Source organism: Mustela lutreola, chromosome 1, assembly GCF_030435805.1.
Source record: "Mustela lutreola isolate mMusLut2 chromosome 1, mMusLut2.pri, whole genome shotgun sequence".
In the NCBI taxonomy this organism is placed as follows: domain Eukaryota; kingdom Metazoa; phylum Chordata; class Mammalia; order Carnivora; family Mustelidae; genus Mustela; species Mustela lutreola.
The window spans coordinates 119,152,182-119,174,273 of record NC_081290.1 but is presented as its reverse complement, the minus strand read 5'-3'; the positions used below and the strand labels follow the sequence as shown (position 1 = coordinate 119,174,273).

Below are 22,092 nucleotides of genomic sequence, written 5' to 3'. Positions count from 1 at the left end.
GAATTCTGTAAAGATCTTTTCCTCATCAACCTGGACCATTTGGCTACATTCATATAGGAGAGTAGAATGATGCTTAAGCCTTTTTCTTTAATTATTAAGTGTTGCAAATCACTATACAGTGAGGTTGTACTAATTTGTTACTACCAGTAACATACACACTATAATCAATGCAGAGTGTTATCAAGCTTTGTGCTCTTTTTCAACTGAACAGGTTAATCATGATTATTTTGGCTAATTTTAAATGGTTTTCTCATTATTATATAATGTCTGAGTCCTCACTTTAGATAATACCCATTGTTTTCCTTCTGTGAGCAAATACTGAAATGATCTAGTAACCACTCTTTCTCTCTCCCGTTCCTCTCCTCCTCTATCCAGTTGTTGTTGTTTTTTTAAGATTTTATTTATTTATTTATTTGACAGATAACAAGTAGGCAGAGAAAGAGAGAGAGAGAGAGAGAGTGGGGGGAAGCAGGTTCCCCACTGAGCAGAGAGCCGGATGCAGGGCTCCATCCCAGGACCCTGGGATCATGACCTGAGCCGAAGGCAGAGGCTTTAACCCACTGAGCCCCCCAGGGGCCCCATCCTCTAGCCAGTTTTAGTTACTACTGTGATCTTAGTGTTTGGATTTCATATCTGCTTAAGAGCTTGAAGCTTGATATATAGCTCCGTCTGATATTTTTTAATTCCCAAATAATGGCTATGAATCAATCAGTGAGTTTATTCTGTTTCCCATTTACTCTCTTCCTTCTGCTTCTTTTCGAGTCGTTGAATTATTCCCACAGAATATTTACATACTATTTCATCTCTCTTAACCACCATTAGCGTTCATTCTCAGACATTATGCTTAAGATTTTCCAAACATGTTTTGATTGCTGAGGTCTGTCTAGGTTATTCCTCAGAAAAGGTTCCTATTTATACTTTAAAAACTCATGGGAATCAGGGGCGCCTGGGTGGCTCAATTGGTTAATCGACTACCTTCGGCTCAGGTCATGATCTTGGAGCCTTGGGATCGAGTCCCACATCAGGCTCCCTGCTCTGCGGGGAGTCTGCTTCAGCCGCTGATCTCTCCTCTCATGCTCTCTCTCTCTCAAGTAAATAAATAAAATCTTGGGGCGCCTGGGTGGCTCAGTGGGTTAAGCCGCTGACTTCGGCTCAGGTCATGATCTCAGGTCCTGGGATCGAGTCCCACATCGGGCTCTCTGCTCGGCAGGGAGCCTGCTTCCTCCTCTCTCTCTGCCTGCCTCTCTGCCTACTTGTGATCTCTCTCTGTCAAATAAATAAATAAATAAAATCTAAAAAAAATAAAATAAAATAAAATAAAATCTTAAATAAAACCCAAACTCACGGGAATCAGAAGTCATACCCATTCCTTTTATTAATAATTTAAAGGATACAGGCCATCTACATGAAACATGGATAAGTCTGGGACATCATATGCAGAAAAGGAGCCACTTCAATTATAAAACATTTCTTTGATACTCTTAATTATGCAGCTTGTGTGACATTTCCCAATGATCCATGCCCCATAAATCCATAACTTCCAGCTTTATTTATGTTAAACAACCTAGGTGGGCAAGGTACATCCTGCTAAAAGCATTCCATAGGTAAAGACTCTCCCTCTTGTTACTATTATTAGTGTCTGTCATCGGCATGTTTACAAGATTTCTTTTGTTTCCCAGCCACCTCTTTTTACATTTTCCTAACATCCCTGGTAATGGGAGAAATTATGTTTCCTTTAAACTGGTCCTTCCCTTGCAGTATTTTCTTCTACGGCAGTATTCAATGTAGCAGGTCTACTGGTAGTGAGGGGTTAGTGAGGGCTGTGTTTATAGAGGAATCAGGCAGCTTGGATATGATGAAGGATCGGGAAAGGTCTGAGTACAAGAAAACTCTCAGTTGTAGTTGTGATGGGTGAAAGTAGAAAGGAGACTCCACAATCCTGACCTCCAAAGGAGAGAGGATGGGCATATTCCAAACTGTAAACTCCAAACTATATTATCACTTCACATGCATAAATGTGGAAAGAGGAAACCAATACATGGGAAATTGGAGTAGAACAACTGGAAAATAAGAAAAAATGCATGTTTTCTGCCTAATTCTCGGTTAGGTGAAAGAAAGTTGGGGCTACAGCAGGCCACATATACTCTCCCTGCTATAGTGAGTGAAGGATGCTGCTGGCCACTTCCTGTCACTCAGAGCCACCGGTCGTGGTGCTCAGCATTCAGTATTGCTGAAGTGTCCCAGAGCCGCAGACTCCTGGGCCACCAGAATAGGTGACCTGTAATCAGGAAGGACCAGAAATGCCACCTGTTTCATCTCCCTACAAACCTGGAACTTTTTTAAAATGAACATATTCAGGAAAAACCAGAAGAATCTAGTGGAATCATGTATAATTTCTCAAGTTATAGTAGTGGCAGAGATCTGGAACAGGCTTTCCCAAGCCCAGAGTCACACACACCCTTCTCTGAGATGCTTGTAAGAATGCTGTTAAGGGTAACTACACCCAGCCTGGAAACCTGGAATAGGATAGCTATTATCCACGTGTCTTGTTGTCACAGTTCGCGGGACAGGTCTCAAAGACAGCTACAATGGTTTACAAGTCCTAATACTCCTTTTTGTCCTTAGGTTATAGCAGAAGCCCTAGAGAAGTGTTAAAGCTCAAAGCAAGTCTAGTAAGTCCAATACTAGATTTCTAATCTGAGGGGGTTCAGCAGAAATAAGATATTGACTAGAGTATAAGGAAATGTTGAAAATTCAGAAAAGCTAAATGGAAGTACTATGTAGAGTGACTGAGAGCAGGTAAAAAGTGAGGCCACTGGTGGCACATTTTTAGAGGGCTCCCCTATGAATCAGGTGGGTGGATCACAGTTATTTGAACAAGAGTGGATCTTCTCTGAGCAAGTCTTTCCTCTGATCTTTTTCCTACTTTAACATCATCCTTGAGCTCCTATGCTACCCTTATATTCTTGGGGATTATGGTGCTAAAACTCTGATTCTTAAGACATGGTGGATGAATGTTTCAGCGTATCGAATAACGCTATTGCCTTTAAGGATCATGTCTACTATGAATGAGATCGCTTGTAATTACTTAGCTGTACCTCCATGGTGACTAATCCCGTGAATATAATTCCTAGATGCCATGGTTTCACAGATCCTGGGATCTCCTTATCTTCCATAGTATAGTGTAGATATGATGGCCTTTTTTTCCTAAATAATTACAATCTGAGTATATAGCAATGTATATAGCAATAGTAGGCATGAGCGGATGCCATGCAGACTACATTTATTTGAAACAGTAAACACTTCATAGTGTTCTGTGAGATTCCTAAAATATTTCTTTCTTTATTCTTTGTTTTTTTGTTTTTTGTTTTTTTTAGGACTTAAAACAGAGAGAATACCTGGATCGGGGGCAAGGAATTCTTCAGTTCAATGAATCCCTTCCATTTATACTTAGAGTCAGACGAAGTCACCTAGTTGAAGATGCTCTGCGTCAGTTAAACCAAGTTGAAGACACCAACCTCTGTAAAGGATTAGTGGTAAATTAAAAGTCTCTTTGGACATTTTTACTAATGTGAAGGGGAAATATTTGTATAATACAGCAAAGGAAGAGCCTGCTTTTGCACCTATAGTTATCAGCTGTAGGTTTCCAGAATTCTGGGGTGCCAGGCTGTCTAAGTTGGTAGAGTATGTGACTCTTGATCTTGAGGTTGAGAGACTGAGCCTCACATTGGGCAAAGATATTACCTAATAAATAAAAAATAGTAATTCCTTGCTTACCCTTTAGAGAAAAGCTATGGGATGTTTAATTGAATGTTGGGATTCTGTGTAAACTATTAATTGCCTATAGCTACAAAAGTGCTGCATAATGAACCATCCTAAAGTTTAATGACGTTAAAAAGACAATAATTTATTATAGAGATCTGAAATTCAGCTAAGGATCTCCTAATTTAGGTTGAATTCACTTGGGTCAATTTGTAGATTTTTGTCTGCTCTTATTCATGTGTTTGGGAATTAGGCAGGAACTGGCTGATCTAGGCTAGATTAAGCTTGGCTGGGGCCGTGTCGCTGTTTCCTGTGCTTTTCATCTTCCTGGGACCAGCATGCATGTTCTTCTCACTTCTGTGCCAAAGGTATAGGATAGCAAATCCAATCACACAACTAACATGGTTTAGTCAAAGCAAGTTACGTGGCTGAAACCAAGTCAAGGGCTGATGAAATATATTCAGCCTCTTTGGAGAAAGAAATTGCAAAGTCACACACCACAGACATGGATCAAGTAGGGTAAAACATATTGATGCAATCAACAAGCAGCAGGTAGAGATACTTTTCCTACATTTTGGCTCTTGTTTTAGTCATAGAGTACCCAGTATATTGTTTCTAATTCTAGTCATCTTTCACTTTGTCCTTTGTGGGTACATGTAGGGTGTGTATTGTGTTTATCTCAGATCATCTGCCCTATTGAGGCCATAAAATAATGAGTAACTCTTTAGGTAAAAGCTGGACTCTGTCCAGTGGGAGTGATTTTCCTGGTATAAGCCATAAGAAGGAGACTTAGGTTCTCAGAGAAGAAACCAGAACCTAGAGGTTGGGCTCAGCCAAAAGAGGGATATATCCCAACCTGGGACTGAATGGCAAACAAACTATTTTATAAGCCAGACTATGTAGTTGTATATTTCATTAAGTATCCACTTTCTTTTAAATCTTCTTTATGAGGAAATCAATCGAGAATTACTCCATCCATAAGAGATACAGAGAGGTAGGAAGGTGAACTTCAAGGTAGATCCAATCAACATGTAGACTCTTAAACAAGGCAAGATTGTCAAAGCCCGATATGTGTGGGTCCTGACCACAGTGAAGGCAGACTTGTTGGTTTAAGTGAGGAGAAATTGGAAAAGTGGAAGTAAGCTTCATTTGTTATTGGGATATCCAGGTAGAACATAAGGTGGGCACTTGGAGATGAGATGGTAGTGTATGGCCAGGGAGTCAGGTGAGGGGTGGCAGAGATATAATCTTAAGGCAAAGAAAGGAGAAAGAGAATGCCTAGTGGGGCTTAGTGATGCTTATATTACAAAAAAAAAAGCTAATTAAGTGTCCAGCTCTTCATTTTGGCTCAGGTTGTGATCTCAGGGTTATGGGAATGAGCCATGCTTCAGGCTCCACACTCAGCAGGGAGTCTGCTTCAGACTCTCCCTCTCCCTCTGCCCCTCCCTCCCTGTGAGAGTACATGCTCTCTCTCTGTCAAAAATAATAAATATTAGGGCGCCTGGGTGGCTCAGTGGGTTAAGCCGCTGCCTTCGGCTTGGGTCATGATCTCAGGGTCCTGGGATCAAGTCCCGCCTTGGGCTCTCTGCTTAGCGGGGAGCCTGCTTCCCTTCCTCTCTCTCTGCCTGCTTTTCTGCCTACTTGTGATCTCTCTCTGTCAAATAAATAAATAAAATCTTTAAAAATAAATAAATATTAAATATGTGTCACCTTGGGGTCAGCCTCTGAAACCTGAATGTCTTCCAGCAAGCAGATCAATTATGCAGCCGCCAGGATTCCGAACGACTCAGGAGATGGGATGGTTAACCTCTCCCTAACAGCGGTTTTTCTTGTGATGACTTCTGTCACTGAGGTTTTATAGAGCCTGCTCCCCTAGAGATGGGAGAACCTAGAGAACCACCTAGGATGGTGGTTCTTGGATTTGTTCTAGTGATGTGACATCCAGAAGCCTGCATTCTCTGTGGAACACCATGAATAGTGGTTATGGTTTTTTTCCCCCCTACCATACAAGGAATTACTTTACTTGCAGAAAAAGATGCTTGTGTTGTAGATAGCAACATAAAATCAAGATTTTGAGAATACAACAAAATATCAACAACAAAACAACAAATATCCTGTTGAATTATTGTTCTGCTGTTTACATTTCATTGTTGGAAGGCATTTGCTATTTCAGTATCTGTCAGTCCTCATAAACAGATGGAAAAACATAAAAAAAATAATAATAAAGAAAAATAAATAATAAAGAAATAATAAATAAGTTAAAAAATAAATAATAAAGAAAAATAAAATCTTTAAAAGAAAACAAATAAGAGACAAAGAAATTGGCCAGGAAAGGAAGCAGAAAAGTAGTTAGAGTAGTAACAGGAAAACTGGGACAATATTGGCCATAAAGGTAGATTTTACAGAAGGACATTTCCTACAGCATAACTTTTTAAAAAGCTAGAACAGTTTTGGCTTCTCAGACTTCATACTTGGGTAGGTTAAGCTGCCATACATGTTCAGTGTGAATAGTGATAAGTTGAAATATTATTAAAAAATGAATTTTTTCAAAAATATTTAAAACAATAAATAAGGGGCTCCTGGCTGGCTCAGCCAGTTGGTGGAGCATGCAACTCTCAATCTCAGGGTTGTGAGTTTGAGCCCCATGTTGGGTGTACAGATTCCTTAAAACTAAAATCTTCAGAAAAGTAAAGTAAAAAGGAAATAATAGTAGAACTGAAGAAAGAAAAATAAAAGGATAGTTCATACATGAGAGCTATGGGCCATCTGGTCTGATGGTTCCTTCAAAGGTGCTAAAGCCAGGGGGACTGGGAGGGTAATTTGTCAGAAGTTCTAATGAGGGAAGAGGCAGGAGAAAAAGCTATTGACTGGAGCCAAAGTTGTGAAATCTGAATGATGAGATGAAGATAGACAGTAAGACGGAAGAACCAGGGACCTGAAGCACATCAAAATGTTGTTTGAGACTCTGGTCAAAATAATTGGTGAATGCTTAGTCTTGCGAGAATCCCTCTTTACTTGGTTCATGTGGCAGTGTAGAGGACGCACACACACACTAATCTGTCTGTGACTAGGTTCACGGCATCTGCTGCTCAGCAGGAAATTGAGGGAGAACAGATTGCGGTGAGGTGTGGGATTGAAGGGATATGGGATTCCAGGAATTCTGATGATGGCAGGAGGTTTGGGAAACTCTTTCACGAAGATCAAGGCATCCTATTTTAAATCTGAGCCTGTGAATGTGTTCTCTTTCCTCAGATTGAATTTATTAAAGAAATACGTTCTCCAGGGTACGGGGTGATAGCTGAGTTCTTCTACTATATATTTGAAGAGATGACCAAGACAGAATATGGAATGTTCATATATCCTGAAGAAGGTTCTTACATGTGGTTTCCTGTCAGTGTAAGTCTTATTTTCTTACAGTTTTCCAGGACAGAAAAAGTATACCATATACTGCAACACAAAAACCATAATAATAATAATGTAAATTACTTAGGGGCTATTAGAAAAGCAGAATCTTGGGTGTCTGGGTGGCTCAGTGGGTTAAGCCGCTGCCTTCGGCTCGGGTCATGGTCCCGGGGTCCTGGGATCGAGTCCCACATGGGGCTCTCTGCTCGGTGGGGGCCCTGCTTCCCATTCTCTCTCTCTGCCTGCCTCTCTGTCTACTTGTGATCTCTGTCTGTCAAATAAACAAATAAAAATCTTTAAAAAAAAAAAAAAAAAGAAAAGCAGAATCTCAGGTCCCACCCCAGATCAGAGCATGTATTCTATAAGATCCCCAGTTGCTTCTATGCATGTTAAATTTTTTTTTTTGCATGTTAAATTTTTAAATAGCTTTTATGAAGTATATTTGAGATACAATAACTTACACGTCATATGTTCAATTTGGCTAAGTTTTTTTTTTTTTAAAGATTTTATTTATTTATTTGACAGTTAGAGATCACAAGTAGGCTGAGAGGCAGGCAGAGAGAGAGAGAGGAGGAAGCAGGCTCCCTGCTGAGCAGACAGCCCGATGTGGGGCTCAATCCCAGGACCTTGGGATCATGACCGGAGCCGAAGGCAGAGGCTTTAACCCACTGAGCCACCCCGGAGCCCCAATTTGGCTAAGTTTTGATTACAAATATATCCATGAAACTATCACCACAATCAAAATAATGAACATATTCATCATTCCCCCAAATTTCCTCATACGCCTTTCTAATTCTACCCTCCACACACTTCCTGCCCCATGCCCACACAGCCACTGATCTGATTTTTGTCATTCTGGAGTACTTTGAATTTCTTAGAATTTTATATAAATTTCAGGGCCAGCTTTGCTGTTAGCAGGCGAATGACATTGGGCTACTCATGTAATACCCTCAATCTACATGCTCTATTTACTTCTTACAGCTATTATAAGCATAAAAGTTAAAAATGCATTTAGAGGGATGCATGGGTGGCTTAATTGGTTAAGCATCTTCCTTTGGCTCAGGTCATGATCCCAGGGTCCTGGGATCAAATCCCGTGTTGTCCCCTCCTCAGCAGGGAGTCTGCTTCTCCTTCTGCCTGCCGAGCTCCCCCTGCTTGTGCTCTCTCTCTGATAAGTAAATAAATAAGTAAATAAACTATTTTTTAAAAATGCATTTAGGATTTTCAGGCTAGTTGTCTCTTGGCTGCACTCTAGTGATGGTCCGGCAAGAGGTGGCCAGTGTTTTCCCTCATCTGGGACTACAAAGTGCAAAGAGTAAAGCCGTTTCATCAGGACTCTTTCCTTCTTTCCACCCACCTTCACTGTCAACAGCATCAGTCACCTTCCCTGACCCATATGCTTGTCCCTGTTAGCACACCTAGGCTGAGGGCAGTATCACCGAAGGGGACACACTTGTCTGACGCACATGACATGCCTGATGCACAATGAAAGTGCAGATAAAGAGTACTCTTCCTTCTGCTGTGTCTTTTTTCTACATGAATTTGAAGGCAAAGATGATAACATTAAATAATGACAACCTTGGCTTATAAGGCTATCCGAGCGTATTTTTTTTTAATATTCCAGATATACTTTCAGTAACAAAAAGTAGATTCATTTATTTAATATTCTGAACTATTAGTTTATATTTTATCTTATGGAAGAAATTTAAATTGTAACAAAGCTTGTGTAAGAAGCTCAAACTTTCTTTTTTTTTTTTTTTTTTTTTTTTTTTTTTTTTTTAAATATTTTATTTATTTACTTGAGAGAGAGACAGTGAGAGAGAACATGAACGAGGAGAAGGTCAGAGAGAGAAGCAGACTCCCCATGGAGCTGGGAGTCCGATGCGGGACTCGATCCCGGGACTCCAGGATCATGACCTGAGCCGAAGGCAGTCGTCCAACCAACTGAGCCACCCAGGCGTCCCGAAGCTCAAACTTTCTTTTCCTGAAACCCACTTTGTTCCTAATTTGTGACTTTTAGAAAAGGAAACCAAAACCAATTTTTACTAATCTAATTATCCCTTTGCATTATTGATTATTTCTAATACTTTAGGGATTTTTTTTCTTCTCCTTTTCCAGCCTGTATTTGAAAAGAAGAGATATTTCCTTTTTGGGATCCTGTGTGGACTCTCCCTAAACAACTCAAATGTTGCCAACCTTCCTTTTCCACTGGCTCTGTTTAAGAAACTTCTGGGCCAGAAGCCATCATTGCAAGATTTAAAAGAACTCAGTCCTCTTCTGGGAAAGTAAGTAGTATTTTTCCAGAATTATGTTAAGTCTCAGTTATTCAGGAACAAATGATGTAAAGTATGCCTTCAAGAATAAGGAAAAGCTAAGTGCTCTTCTAATTATCAACCTACAACAGAGCCTAGTATCTTAAATTTATCTAGATGGAAACTGTACATAGTATTCTTTTTTTTTTGAAAGATTTTATTTATTCATTTAGAGAAAGACAGACAGCAAGGGTGGAGGGACAGAGAGAGAGAGGGAGAAAGAGAATTTCAAGCAGACTCCACACTGAGCCCAGAGCCCAGTGAGGCTCAATCCTATGACCCTGAGGTCATTAAGAGTAGGATGCTTAACCAATGAGCCACCCAGGTGCCCTGGAAATAATATTTTTAATGAGAACCATGCATGCTATGTTTATTTTCATAAATCATGTTTAGTCATTTAATTAATTAAGCAACTAATTTTTTAAAAATTTTATTTATTTATCTGATGGAGAGAGAGAGCACAAGCAGGGGGGAGAAGCAGGCAGAGGGAGAGGGAGAAGCAGGCCCCCCCACCGCAGATCAGGGAGTCAGATGTGGGGCTTGAATCCCAGGATCAAGCCCCCAGTCGAGGGTAGATGCTTAACCAATGGAGTGACGCAAGCACTGTCATTTAATTTATTTAAATTCATCAGCATGTCATCAACTTTTTAAGTATTGAAAAATACTTGTTCTAAGTTAAAAGGTAAACTATATCCTGTGAGGAAAATACTAGCAACATAGATGATAAGACAAAAGATTAGTATTGCTGATGTATAAATATAAATATATATGTGTGTGTGTCATCACAGATAAATATGGCTGAGGGTATGTGTTTTTCACACACACACGCACACACACACATATATGGCTAATCAAAAAAATGAAAATATGCTCAATCTTCCTAGTACTTAAGGAAATATAAATGAAAATGAGAAGTCCTTTTTGTGCCTACAGACTGGCAAATGTTAAAAAGTTTTTCATAAAATACACAGTTGGCAACAAATTGAAAGGGATTTTCTTCTGACATACTATTTGTGTAAGAGTAAACTGCCTGAATTTACACTATATGCCCTGACACTCTAGAGAACAGGGTTTCTCAGCCTTGGCAACACCTGAGATTTGGGGCTAGATAATTCTTTGTTGTGGAAGGCTGATCTGGGCGTCGTAGGATATTTAACAGCTAAGGGGGCTGCATCTACCCACTAGATGCCAGTAGTGACCTTCCCCCTAATTGTAACAACCAAAGATATCTCCAGATTTTGCCAAATGTCCTCTAGGGGTCAAAATCTCCCCTGATAGGGAATCACTGGTCTAGAGGAAGGGGTTCCTTTCTGTAATTTCCATCAAGACACAGCAGTGTCTATATATTAGCAGTGGCCCAACAAAACTGTAAAACAAGGTTAACTCTAAGAAGAGGGAGCGGGAAGGTAAGGACATTTACATGGCATTTTATACATTTCTTTATTGTTCAAGAGTTTTTCTACTGAACATTTGTTATTTTTGAAATTTGAGAAGATCGAGAATATAATTTTTATTTTTTTAATTAAATATTACTTTTCAAATGAAAATTTTCATTAGGAATTTGCAAGTTCTAAATGAAGCTGATGACATTGGAGAAGAACTTTGCATATATTTTTCAGTGAGTACCAATGTAGTTTAGCTTTCATCTGTTTTTTAGAATAATTTTTATTATATTACCTTAAATATGGGATTTCTTTTTTAAAAAATTTTCTACCCTGCCCCCTTGGGATTCCTTTTTTGAGCATATTTCACTTCTGTATTATATGACTTTCCGCCCACCTGCTCCTCCTTTGATACCTCATGTTTATATATAATATAGTCTCAAAGAAAGTGAAAATGCAGCAATTATGCAATCAGTGTAAACAACGTAAACCACTAAATGCTTAAGACTATATACAGCATATACAGGGTAGGCTTTTTAATTTTTATATGTATTTAAAAGGCTGAACTACATAATTATTTAGTTCCCAGTTATTTATAGTTATAGGGAAGAATGTCCTGGCAATAATGGTTTTGTCGTTGTATTGGGAAGGAAGAATTTATTGTTTCAAAGTCCTTCTAGTTGGACTAAGAATCAAATTGACATGACAAAGATTAAAGGAGAATATCAGATTTAATTTTGTATGTGCAAGGAATCCATCCAGACGTGGGAATTCCAAAGACAGGCAAAATGACGTATATATGTCATTCTGAACTAAGGAAAAGTAGGGGCCTAGGACTTCAGAGAGAAGAAATGCAATTTACAGGAAGATGAAAAAGAGCTAATGTTTGGTAAACAAATGTTTGTTGGGCAGCTCAGAAACAATGCGACATAGAGGGCTTTTTTTTTTTTTTTTTTAAGATTTTATTTATTTATTCGACAGAGAGACTGCAAGAAAGGCAACACAAGCAGGGGGAGTGGGAGAGGGAGAAGCAGGCTTCCTGCCAAGCAGGGAGCCCAGTGCGGTGTTCAATCCCAGGACCCTGGGATCATGACCTGAGCCCAAGGCAGACGCTTAACAGCTGAGCCACCCAGGTGCCCCAACATAGAGGACTTCGATCAAATGGGCCTTGCTAGGTTCCTCTCTATCCACCATGCCTAGTTCAGAGTCTATGTAGCCGTCTGTGGTGGTAGCTCTCTTCCTGGAGCAGGTCCTCTATCTAAATTATTTTCAGACACTTGTGGCGGGGGGAGGCGAAGAGCTTTTCCTGAATCTGTTGGAGGTTTTAAAAATTTTGTTATTTTTTTCTGATTCTGCTGGGTTTTGATTGCTTTTAACTCAGAAATAATCTTTATGCTAAAGTGGCCCCTCAGTGGGATGACCTGCCCGTGTCCCCTACCGTTGAATTATTTCTTTCATATTTGGTACTAAATATATTTTGGTTACAGATACACTGGGACAAAAAGGATGTTGATTTAATTCCAAATGGGATCTCTAAACCTGTAGACCAAAGCAACAAGTAAGTTTTGAGACTTAGAACATCTGCTGTGAGTACACATAACGTGTTTGTTATCACTGTAATTTATACATGTATTTTAGCTTTTCAGATGATCATTTTAGCTCCTCATCTCTGAGAAAGATAAAAAGTTTACAGGTTAAGGGAACGGGGAAAAGGAGTCAGGATTAAATATTCCCTTTGCAGAACTTTTCATTAATTATTCACTTAACAATTATTTTTGAGCCCTTCTTCTGTACCAGGTCCTATTCTGGGTGTCAGAGAGACAGCTGTGAAACAGACAAAAACCTGGAGCTTCGATTCCAGTGGGGCAGAAAGACCATATATAAATAAATTATTATGTAATATGATGTCAGTAAGGATGAGCATCGTGATGAAAGTTAAGAGATTTACAGTAGTGTCATGCTGGAACCAGCTGGCATCTGCTTGTGAGAGCTGATGTTCATTTTTCAAAAATGTTGAGAGTTTATTATTGAGGTATTAGTAGCATGAAATCAGCCATGGTGGGAATATTTACAGCACAAAACTGGCAAATGCTGCAAATAAGGGTTCCCTACCATTTTCTTCTCTCTAGAGAACTGGTTGTTAACCATTTACCAGCATTTACCATTTACTGGTTCCAGGGGATGGCAGAAGGCAGTCAGATAGGACACTCCGCTAGGGCAGTCCCTGAAGCTGCTCAAAGGGTGGGAGACTTCCATGTTTCTGGTTGCTGTCAGGTGGACATACCTTCTTCCTGCTGTCAGGAAATTCATCAGGGTGGGGGGAGGAGGTGGGAGACAGACTTTCTTTTTTTTTTTAAAGATGTTATTTATTTATTTGACAGAGAGAAAGATCACAGGTAGGCAGAGAGGCAGGCAGAGAGAGGGGGAAGCAGGCTCCCTGCTGAGCAGAGAGCCCGATGTGGGGCTTGATCCCAGGACCCTGAGATCATGACCCAAGCCGAAAGCAGAGGCTTAACCCACTGAGCCACCCAGGCGCCCCGGGAGACAGACTTTTGCAGAAATGATTTCCACACGGTGACACATGATGTGAGAGAGGAGGGAGAAAGGAACAGTGGACCAACCCTGAGAACCTGTCCTGTTGCTATGGACCTCTCTGATGGTTGACAGAAGTCAGCATGTAACAAGGGAGCAGTGCATGCTGTGGCCCCAACTCTAAGATAAAGACGGGAGCCCCCCACCCTGCAACTATCAAAGGTCAAAGATTCAAATGCCAAGTGGGAAGAGGCTGCTGTGTCAGGCAGTAGTCAGATCCAAAAGTTTGGAATTTACTCTAAGGGCAATGGAAAGAAAGCCTTTGAAAGGTTTTAAGCCAGAGAATGACATGTACAGATGACTGTTTTAAAAGTATATCTCTCTCGGAGGGAAAGAGCAGCAAAACAAAGTCTTTGTCCTTCTGCTACACACTTCAGGGTGTCTTCCTTCAGCTGACCACAGGATTTTACTTCCCTCTGAATAATTTACTTTTCTTTCTTAATAGAAATTGTTAAAAGGGCAAAATAGAGAATATTTTAGTCAGTGGTGAAATATGTAATTGGCTTTTTTTTTCTTCCCACAAGGAAAGATTATGTTTCTGCATGCATTGATTACATTTTTAACATCTCTGTAAAGGCAGTTTATGAGGAATTTCAGAGAGGATTTTATAAAGTCTGTGACAAGGAAATACTTGTTAAACTTTTCCAGCCCGAAGAACTGATGGCAGCAGTGGTTGGAAATACTGATTATGACTGGAAGCAGTTTGAAGAGGTTGGTGATAACCAAAGTCCCCCCACTTCTTCCAAACAACTTCTATATATTCCCCCTAAAATCCATTTTTCTTCCTCTATTTCTCAAGAATTCACAATACGATCAAGGATACCACAAATCACATCCAACTATACTGATGTTTTGGAAAGCTTTCCACAAATTAACTCTGGAGGAAAAGAGAAAATTCCTCTGTAAGTATTACTAATAGATGGATTTATAATTATATATCTTTTTAAAGGATGAATATTTGCCATGAAGTCATTATTAAATGTTTTATTTAATTTATTTAAGTAATCTCTACACCCAACATAAGGCTTAAATTTATCACCCAAAGGGCGCCTGTGTGGCTCAGTGGGTTAAAGCCTCTGCCTTGGGCTCAGGTCATGATCTCAGGGTCCTGGGATCGAGTCTTACATCGGGCTCTCGACTCGCTGGGGAGCCTGCTTCCTCCTCTCTCTCTGCCTGCCTCTCTGCCTACTTGTCATCTCTGTCTGTCAAATAAAAAAATAAAATCTTTAAAAAAAAAAAAAAACTTACCACCCCGAGATCAAGACTAGCATGGTCTTCCGACTGAGCCAGTCAGGCACCCCACCACGAAGTCATTATTTTTTTTTTAAGTCATCTTTTTTTTTTTAAGATTTTATTTATTTATTTGAGAGAGATCAAAGTAGGCCGAGAGGCAGGCAGAGAGAGTTGGGAAGAAGTAGGTTCCCTGCTGAGCAGAGAGCCTGACATGGGGCTTGATCCCAGGACCCTGGGATCATGACCTGAGCCAAAGGCAGAGATTTAACCAACTGAGCCACTCAGGTGGCCCCATGAAGTCATTCTTAATTGTGGGTCATATGTGTTTATAGCAAAGCCAGGCTTCCTAAATCAATGTTCTTTCTCTTATATACGCCTGGTTTCCCATTGAAAAATATAATAATAAATATTACTAGTTGCCTTCTAATCAAGCCTTCACTCTCACATTCTTATCTTTATTTATCAAAGTCCTATGGAATTAGGACTATGTATATTTTTCTAATACTATTTTAGAAATAATACTAGTAGCAATTCCACTGATGATAATACCAGTGCCTTTATTGTGTGCTTAACTCTGTGTCAAGCATTGTACTGACCACTTCCTATCTGTCACCTCCCTTTATCCTCATAGCCATGTTTTGAGGTATGGTACTTATTTTTTTTCCTCATTTCAGATCTGAGGAAAAGAGGCTTGATGCGTTTAGTAGTTTGCCTATATTCAGACAGCCGGCAAGTGTGAGAAACAGACTCTGAACCCACTAGGCTGATCCAAAGCCAAGGCTCTGAATCAATAAACTGTGGCTTGTGATACGAGAACTTCTCTTGGTGGGAACCCTAAGGTTTCCCTTGGACAGATTTAATTACTTATTCCCTCACCTCCCTTCCAATTTTTCAGCCATTCTGTAGATATATATCTTTTTGCTATTTTTGTTGCTCTTGAGGACATCGGAGGACAATTCTAACTTCACAAACCTAAACTACTTCTCCACAATCCCTGTCTAATCTCTCTTAATGAGGGAAACTTGCGTCAGCCCATTGATTCCACTGTCTGTGCATTCAGTGCGTTTACTTACATCCTCGTACTTCTGACTTTTTCTTGGGCTTTCTCCTTCTGCCTTTCCTGGAGAACTAACTAGCCAGATGTGACCCCTGTAGTCTCCCTGCTCACCCAGCTGGGTACTGCCCGTCAGTCTCAGTGCCTCTTCACCTCAGCCTTCCTAGCTGAGCTAAATTAAACTTCCATGTATCTTGCTCTTCTCATGTATGCGATTTTCCCTCACTGAGGGAAACTCACTGAGGACAAAGACCAGATGTCATAATTTTTCTATGTTCTACATGGCCCTATGTGGCTCTCTCTACACAAGGGTACTCAGTGGTATCTATTGAATGAAGTGATTAATTTCTTTCCTTTCATTTTACCTTTTGCTCTTTCTATGAAATATCTTAACCAAAATTTATTCCTTTCTAGTTTTTCTTAGGGGAAATGACAGACTGCCTGTAAGAGGCAAACAGCAAATGGGAATCATATTTCGCTGTCCTGAAACTTTCCGTGAAACAGATTACCCAAGAGCGCTGACCTGTCACAGTATTCTGGACTTTCCTAAATATTCTACAATGGAAAAAGTGGAGGAAGCCCTTCAAGTAGCCATCAACAGCAGCAGAGGATTTGCCTCTGTCCAAGTCACAGAGCAACAGTGATCCTTCGAGTTTCAGTGAGGCCTCAGAGCCTTAAGCCCTCATCCTTCAACTCTTTTGTTCTTCCTTAGGTCTAAGTAGCACAAAGTGTTGACAAGTTTTAGGTAGAATTAGTTGACAAATGTTGGGATAAACAATAAAATGATGAATCAAGAAGGATTAAAAAAAGTGATTTTTAAAAATGAATCAACATTTCTTGATCCCTAAATTTGTTATCAGAATGTTTGTTTTTTTACCAAATTATTCCTGAACAATAATTATCATTTAAAAATAAACAATATTAAAAGCTAATAGATTTTTTTAAAAAGATTTTATTTATTTATCTGACAGACAGGGATCACAAGTAGGCAGAGTCAGGCAGAGAGGTGGGGTGGAGGGAAGCAGGCTCCCTGCTCAGCAAAGAGTTGGATGCGGGGCTCGATCCCAGGACCCTGAGATCATGACCTGAGCCGAAGGCAGAAACTTAAGCCATTGAGTCACCCAGGTGCCCTGCTAACATATTTTTTAAAATATTGTAAATCTAATAAACACATTGTCTGTAAATATGAAAGATATGCTTAAGTTTGAAAAAGTAAAAGGCATGTAAATGTATATTTTATTTTTTATTTATTTATTTTTTTTTAAAAGATTTTATTTATTTATTTGACAGAGAGAAATCACAAGTAGATGGAGAAGCAGGCAGAGAGAGAGAGAGGGAAGCAGGCTCCCCGCTGAGCAGAGAGCCCGATGCAGGACTCGATCCCAGGACCCCGAGATCATGACCCGAGCCGAAGGCAGCGGCTCAACCCACTGAGCCACCCAGGCGCCCCGTAAATGTATATTTTATATTTTAGCATGTCTCCAGAATTTTTATTTTAGCCAACTGCTGAGTAATTTATTTGAAAAATCTAAATGTTAAAGGATTCATTAATTCATTGAAGAATTACTTATGCTCAATACTGTGTTCCAAGAATATTCGAAATGCATGTATCATTATTTTGGCTAAACTCTAACCCCAACCAGGAACTCCTATCTATTGGTAGTTGGAGAGAATGAAGGACATGAAATATGTCTTAGCAAGATGGCTATGGAATGAATTAAAGGAGAAAGAGAAATATGACTGTAAATGGCCAATGAATTTTGTACACTAGTTCTATCTTATATTACATTTTAAACTGTAATCTGTTCTATAAATGCCTGTTGTAATGGCAAACCATACAGAGATGATGTCATATATCAATGGCACTTTTGGAAAGGAAACACCATGGGGTGTAGTCCATGTCAGGGTGGTGATGTGGAAAGAGGGGAGGATCGCCAGAGGATAGATAGAACAGAGAGAATTTACTACGGACACTAGTATGTGGGGTGGTCCTTAGAAACACAAGCCCCAGTGAATCTTCAGATTTATTTTGGACATGTCTGGTTTCTCTAATAAATGGAATGGGGGCCCAGATGTATTCTCTTTGAATTTTAAGGGAAAAGGTAACCTCTAAATCTCAGGGATCCCTAGGCACTTGACTTTTAGGTTGTATTTTTCAGGACTTTCAACTCCAACATAAATTTTTCTAATGCAAATGGATGAGCTATACTAAATATTTAGGGAAGACAGCGCAGCAATTCTTTTCTTCTTTTAAAGATTTTATATATTTACTTGAGAGAGACAATGAGAGAGCGAGAGAATGAGTGGGGAGAGTGGCTGAGAAAGAGGGAGAAGCAGAGTCCTCGCTGAGCAGGGAGCCTATGCAGGCTAGATTCCAGGATGCTGGGGATCATGACCTGAGCAGAAGACAGACGCTAGCAGATTGAACCACCCAGGTGCCCCTACTATAGTAGTTCTTCACATACTCTTTCAGAAAACAGAGGAGGAGGAGTGTCAGAAGAGCATGCAACTCTTGATCTGGGAGTTAAGAGTTTGAGCCCCAAGTTGGGAATAGAGATGACTTAAAAATAAGATCTTTTTAGAAAGAAAAAAGAAAACAGAGTAAGAGGAAACACCGCCCAATTAAGTACAATGTTGGTATTACTCTCATGTCAAAACCTCTCATGTAATGTCAGACAAAGACATTACGGGAAAAGAAAACTACAAATATCTCTCATGAACAGAAACACAAAAAAAAATTTTCTAAGATTTTCACATATCAAACATATCCAACAAAATAGAAAAAGGATAATACTTTGCGGCCACGTGGAGTTTAGTCCAGTAAAGCACTTAAAAATCTATTAGATCTCACTGTAATAAGAAAAAGAAAAACCATATAATTACCTCAATAAAGGCAGAAAAATTTTTTGACCAATTGCAATAGCCACTTATGTATGATATTCTTAGCAAATTAGAACCAGAAGGAAACTTTCTCAACTTGATAGAACCTGCAAAGAGCTAACCTTACATTCAATGGTAAGAGACTAAATGCCTTCCAAAACTATTAACAAGGAAAGGGTGCTTCTCATCACTTCTTATACAACATTGTACTAGAGGTATATTCCATGTAAGAGGGCAAAGAAAAAAGAAAAGTCATAATGATTGGAAAAGAAAAAGTAATACTATCTTATTTATAGACTACATCGTTATCTGCAGAAGATCCTAACAGATCTAATACCAACCGAACCAAACCAAAACCTATTAAAACTGTTAAGTAAATATAGAAAAGTCTCAGGATTCAAGGTCAATATATAAAAATTAAGTACTTACATATATTAACAACAATCATAAATTGAAATTTTAAGAACTACTTATAAAAAGATAAATACTTAAGGATAAATTTAACAAAACATGTTACACTATACAGTAAAACCCAGAAAATATTGCTGAAAGACATTAAAAACAGCTTTAAATTAACGGGGAAGGGCACCTAGTGCTGCAGTGGGTTAAGCCTCAGACTCTTGTTTTGGCTCTGGTTGTGACCTCAGAGCCGGCCTGAGACTCTCAATGCCAGCCAGCGCCATATGTGTGGGCACACAGTTCTCTCTCAAATAAATAAACCAATCTTAAAAAAGAAATTGATGAGGAGAGATATGCTCATGGACCCAAGAGTCAATATTATCAGTGTGTCAAACTGACTTATTCAGTTTGACACACTGATAATTAAATCAGTTCCCAAACTGATTTAATTTAGTGCAATCTCAAGGTCCCTGCAGTCCATTTTGTAGATATCGATGAACTTATCCTGAAATATATATGAAAATGGGAAGGACCTAAAATAGCCAAAACAAACAAATAAATATAACACCCAAAACAACACTGAAGAAAGGACAATGGTGGGCATTTGAATGAAGTGATTTTGAGACTTAATTATAATCTACAGTAATCAAGGCAGTGTGGTCTTAGAGTATAAATAAAAATATAGATCAAGGGGACACAGTAAATTTAGTCCAGAGAGTCTGTTGCGCATAGCCAACAGAGTTTTGACAAAGATGCTAAGGCAATTCAATGGGGGAATGGCTAGGTAGAACAATGGGAAATCAGGACAAAAATGAACCTCTAGCCTTTCCTCATGCCATAAAGAATAATTCATCTGAAATGTAACAAAGACCTAAAACTGTAAAACTTGTAGACGATAACATATAAGAAAATCTCTGTAACCTCGGGTTAAGCAAAGATTTCCTAAGACAAAAGAAAAAAAGAAAAGAAAGGCATTAACTATGTAAAAGAAAAAAATGGATAAATTACATTAAAATTAAAACTTTCAGCTCTTCAAAAGACACTTCATAACATTTTAAAACAAGCCACAGATTGGTAGAAAATATTTGAAAAACATATCTAATGAAGGACGAGATATAACACAAGGTATTGTAATAAATGAAAAGAACTTTGAGATAATAAGCAAATTAATAAATGGCAAAAGATGTGAATAGACGCTTCACCAAGGAAAAGACAGAGGTTAGCCCTAATAAGCATATGAAAAGATGCTTATCTTTTCAAAGATCATTAAGCATTAGGGAAATGGAAATGAAAACCATAGTAAGATACACAGATAGAGGGGCATCTGGGTGGCTCAGTCATTCCGCGTCCGCCTTTGGCTCAGGTCATGATCCCAGGGTCCGTTGAGCCCCATATCGGGTTCCCTGCTCGGGGGGGGGGGGGTGCCTGCTTCTCTTTCTCCCACTCCCCCTGCTTGTGTTCCTTCTCTCGCTGAATCTTTCAAATAAATATAAAATCCTTAAAAAAAAAAAAACACCCCAAAAGATACGCGTATAGACGACTGCAACTGCTATAATTAAAAAGACTGAAAATACCAAATGTCGAGGATAGAGAGGGAGGGACTGGCACTCCCATAAATTGCCGGAGGGAATGCAAAACGGCAGTTTGGAAAGGTTTGGTAGTTTCTTGTATCATATGCATGCATGCATTTCCCATACGATACAGCAGTTCCATTTTTAGGTATTTACTCCCAAGACAAGAAAACAGATATCCGCCCCAAGCCATGCTCACAAGTCCTAGCCCCTCTATTCACTGGAAAGAACGGAAATGTCCGTGGATCAGTGAATGGACAAACTGCTACCCCTCTGCCGAACTACCAACCAACAATCACTACTGACTGACCAAATACTGACGAAACGCGGGATTAACCTCCACAGCATGAAGCTCAGCGGAGGAAAAAAACCAAAGACCGCGCAGGGCTGACTCCCTGTGTAAGAGATTCTCGAAAAGGCAAACGGTGCTGACAGAAAGCGCCTCCGCGGTTGCCAGGCACCGCGGCGCGCGCGGAGGGACCCGCCGCGCGGCTCTTGACTTCAGTCTCCTCGCGGCCGACTGGCGGAGCCCCAGACCGAAGGCTGAGCGGAGCCGCTTTCCTCGCCACAGTGGTTCCTGGAAATTCGGCAGGTCGGCTGTGTCAGTGCTCCTCCTAGCGGAGCTGCAGTGTTTCTTCCCAGGCGACCGGGTCCAGGCGTTCTAGGGGCCCCTGCGAGCCCGGGGACGTCCGCTCAGCCCTGCCCACCCATCCCGTCGTCCGCCAGCACCCTGCGTCCTCTGGCAGCCTTCCAAGCCCTCCGTGACCCGTCCGAGTTTCCCTTTCCCTTTCCTTCTCTATCCCGCCCCCGAACCAGAGCGACGGTTTCGTTTCTTCCCGGCGCTGCGGGCTCCGCCCCCAAACAGCACGTAGCGAGCCCGGCGTCTGAGCGGGGGCGGAGCAGGCGAGGCTGCGGTTCCTCGACGCCACTGCGCGGTCCGCTAGCTCCGGCTGAGCACCGCGACGCCGCGGGCGGTTTTCTCGGGGGCTCCGTCTCCTCCGAGACCCGGAGAGCAGACGCGCGGCGGTGGAGCCCGGGAAAGCCGCGATGGAGCAGAGGCCGCGAAGGAGGGCTCGCGGCGGCGTGCGCCCGGTTCCCGGGCCGGACCCGCCGTCGCGACCCGCAGCGCCGCGGCGCTCCGCCGAGCCGCCGGGCACTCAGCTCTGGCTCTTCCCCAGCGCCGCCGGCCTCCGCAGAGCGCTGCCCCAAAGGACCGAGGCGACGCGACAGATGTGCTGCACGCGCGGGCGCCTCGTGGTGTTGGAGCGCGGAGGGGCCGGCGTCGAGGTTCACCAGCTGCCGGCGGGGAGCGACGGCGCCAAGAAGCCGAGTGAGTGGGCGGGCCGGTGCCCCCAGGGCCCTTCTATCTCGGGCTGGGGGTGTGAGGGTGGGCGGCCGGGGGCCCCCAGAGCAGCGCTGGCGGAGCTGCCCGAGGGTGGGTGTGGCGGGCCTTCTCTAAACGCGAAGGGAAGCCCCGAAGGGGACCCGACGCTGCCGCGGTCACC

The 22,092-nt window shown here is 41.1% G+C and overlaps 2 protein-coding genes across 8 annotated transcripts in view; both read left to right on the top strand.

The window, feature by feature from the left end:
• HERC6 (HECT and RLD domain containing E3 ubiquitin protein ligase family member 6) overlaps positions 1-16,983 on the top strand; it is a 62,408-nt gene extending 45,425 nt beyond the window's left edge. For 4 of the 7 annotated variants that reach the window (XM_059173118.1, XM_059173108.1, XM_059173100.1 and 1 more), the window contains 8 exons: positions 3,378-3,536; positions 7,015-7,158; positions 9,283-9,449; positions 11,034-11,094; positions 12,346-12,416; positions 13,975-14,161; positions 14,250-14,352; positions 16,152-16,983. In XM_059173118.1, the coding sequence (XP_059029101.1) occupies positions 3,378-3,536; positions 7,015-7,158; positions 9,283-9,449; positions 11,034-11,094; positions 12,346-12,416; positions 13,975-14,161; positions 14,250-14,352; positions 16,152-16,381 (1,122 nt within the window). In that variant the 3' untranslated portion in view covers positions 16,382-16,983. Of the gene's footprint in view, positions 1-3,377; positions 3,537-7,014; positions 7,159-9,282; positions 9,450-11,033; positions 11,095-12,345; positions 12,417-13,974; positions 14,162-14,249; positions 14,353-16,151 lie in introns of those variants that run through there. The other 3 variants (XM_059173122.1, XM_059173138.1, XM_059173128.1) reach the window with 3 other exon arrangements.
• A 4,469-nt stretch (positions 16,984-21,452) lies between these two features.
• HERC5 (HECT and RLD domain containing E3 ubiquitin protein ligase 5) overlaps positions 21,453-22,092 on the top strand; it is a 42,219-nt gene continuing 41,579 nt past the window's right edge. Inside the window, exon 1 of the mRNA XM_059173077.1 lies at positions 21,453-21,917. Within this exon, the coding sequence (XP_059029060.1) occupies positions 21,635-21,917 (283 nt within the window). The 5' untranslated portion in view covers positions 21,453-21,634. The remainder of the gene's footprint in view (positions 21,918-22,092) is intronic.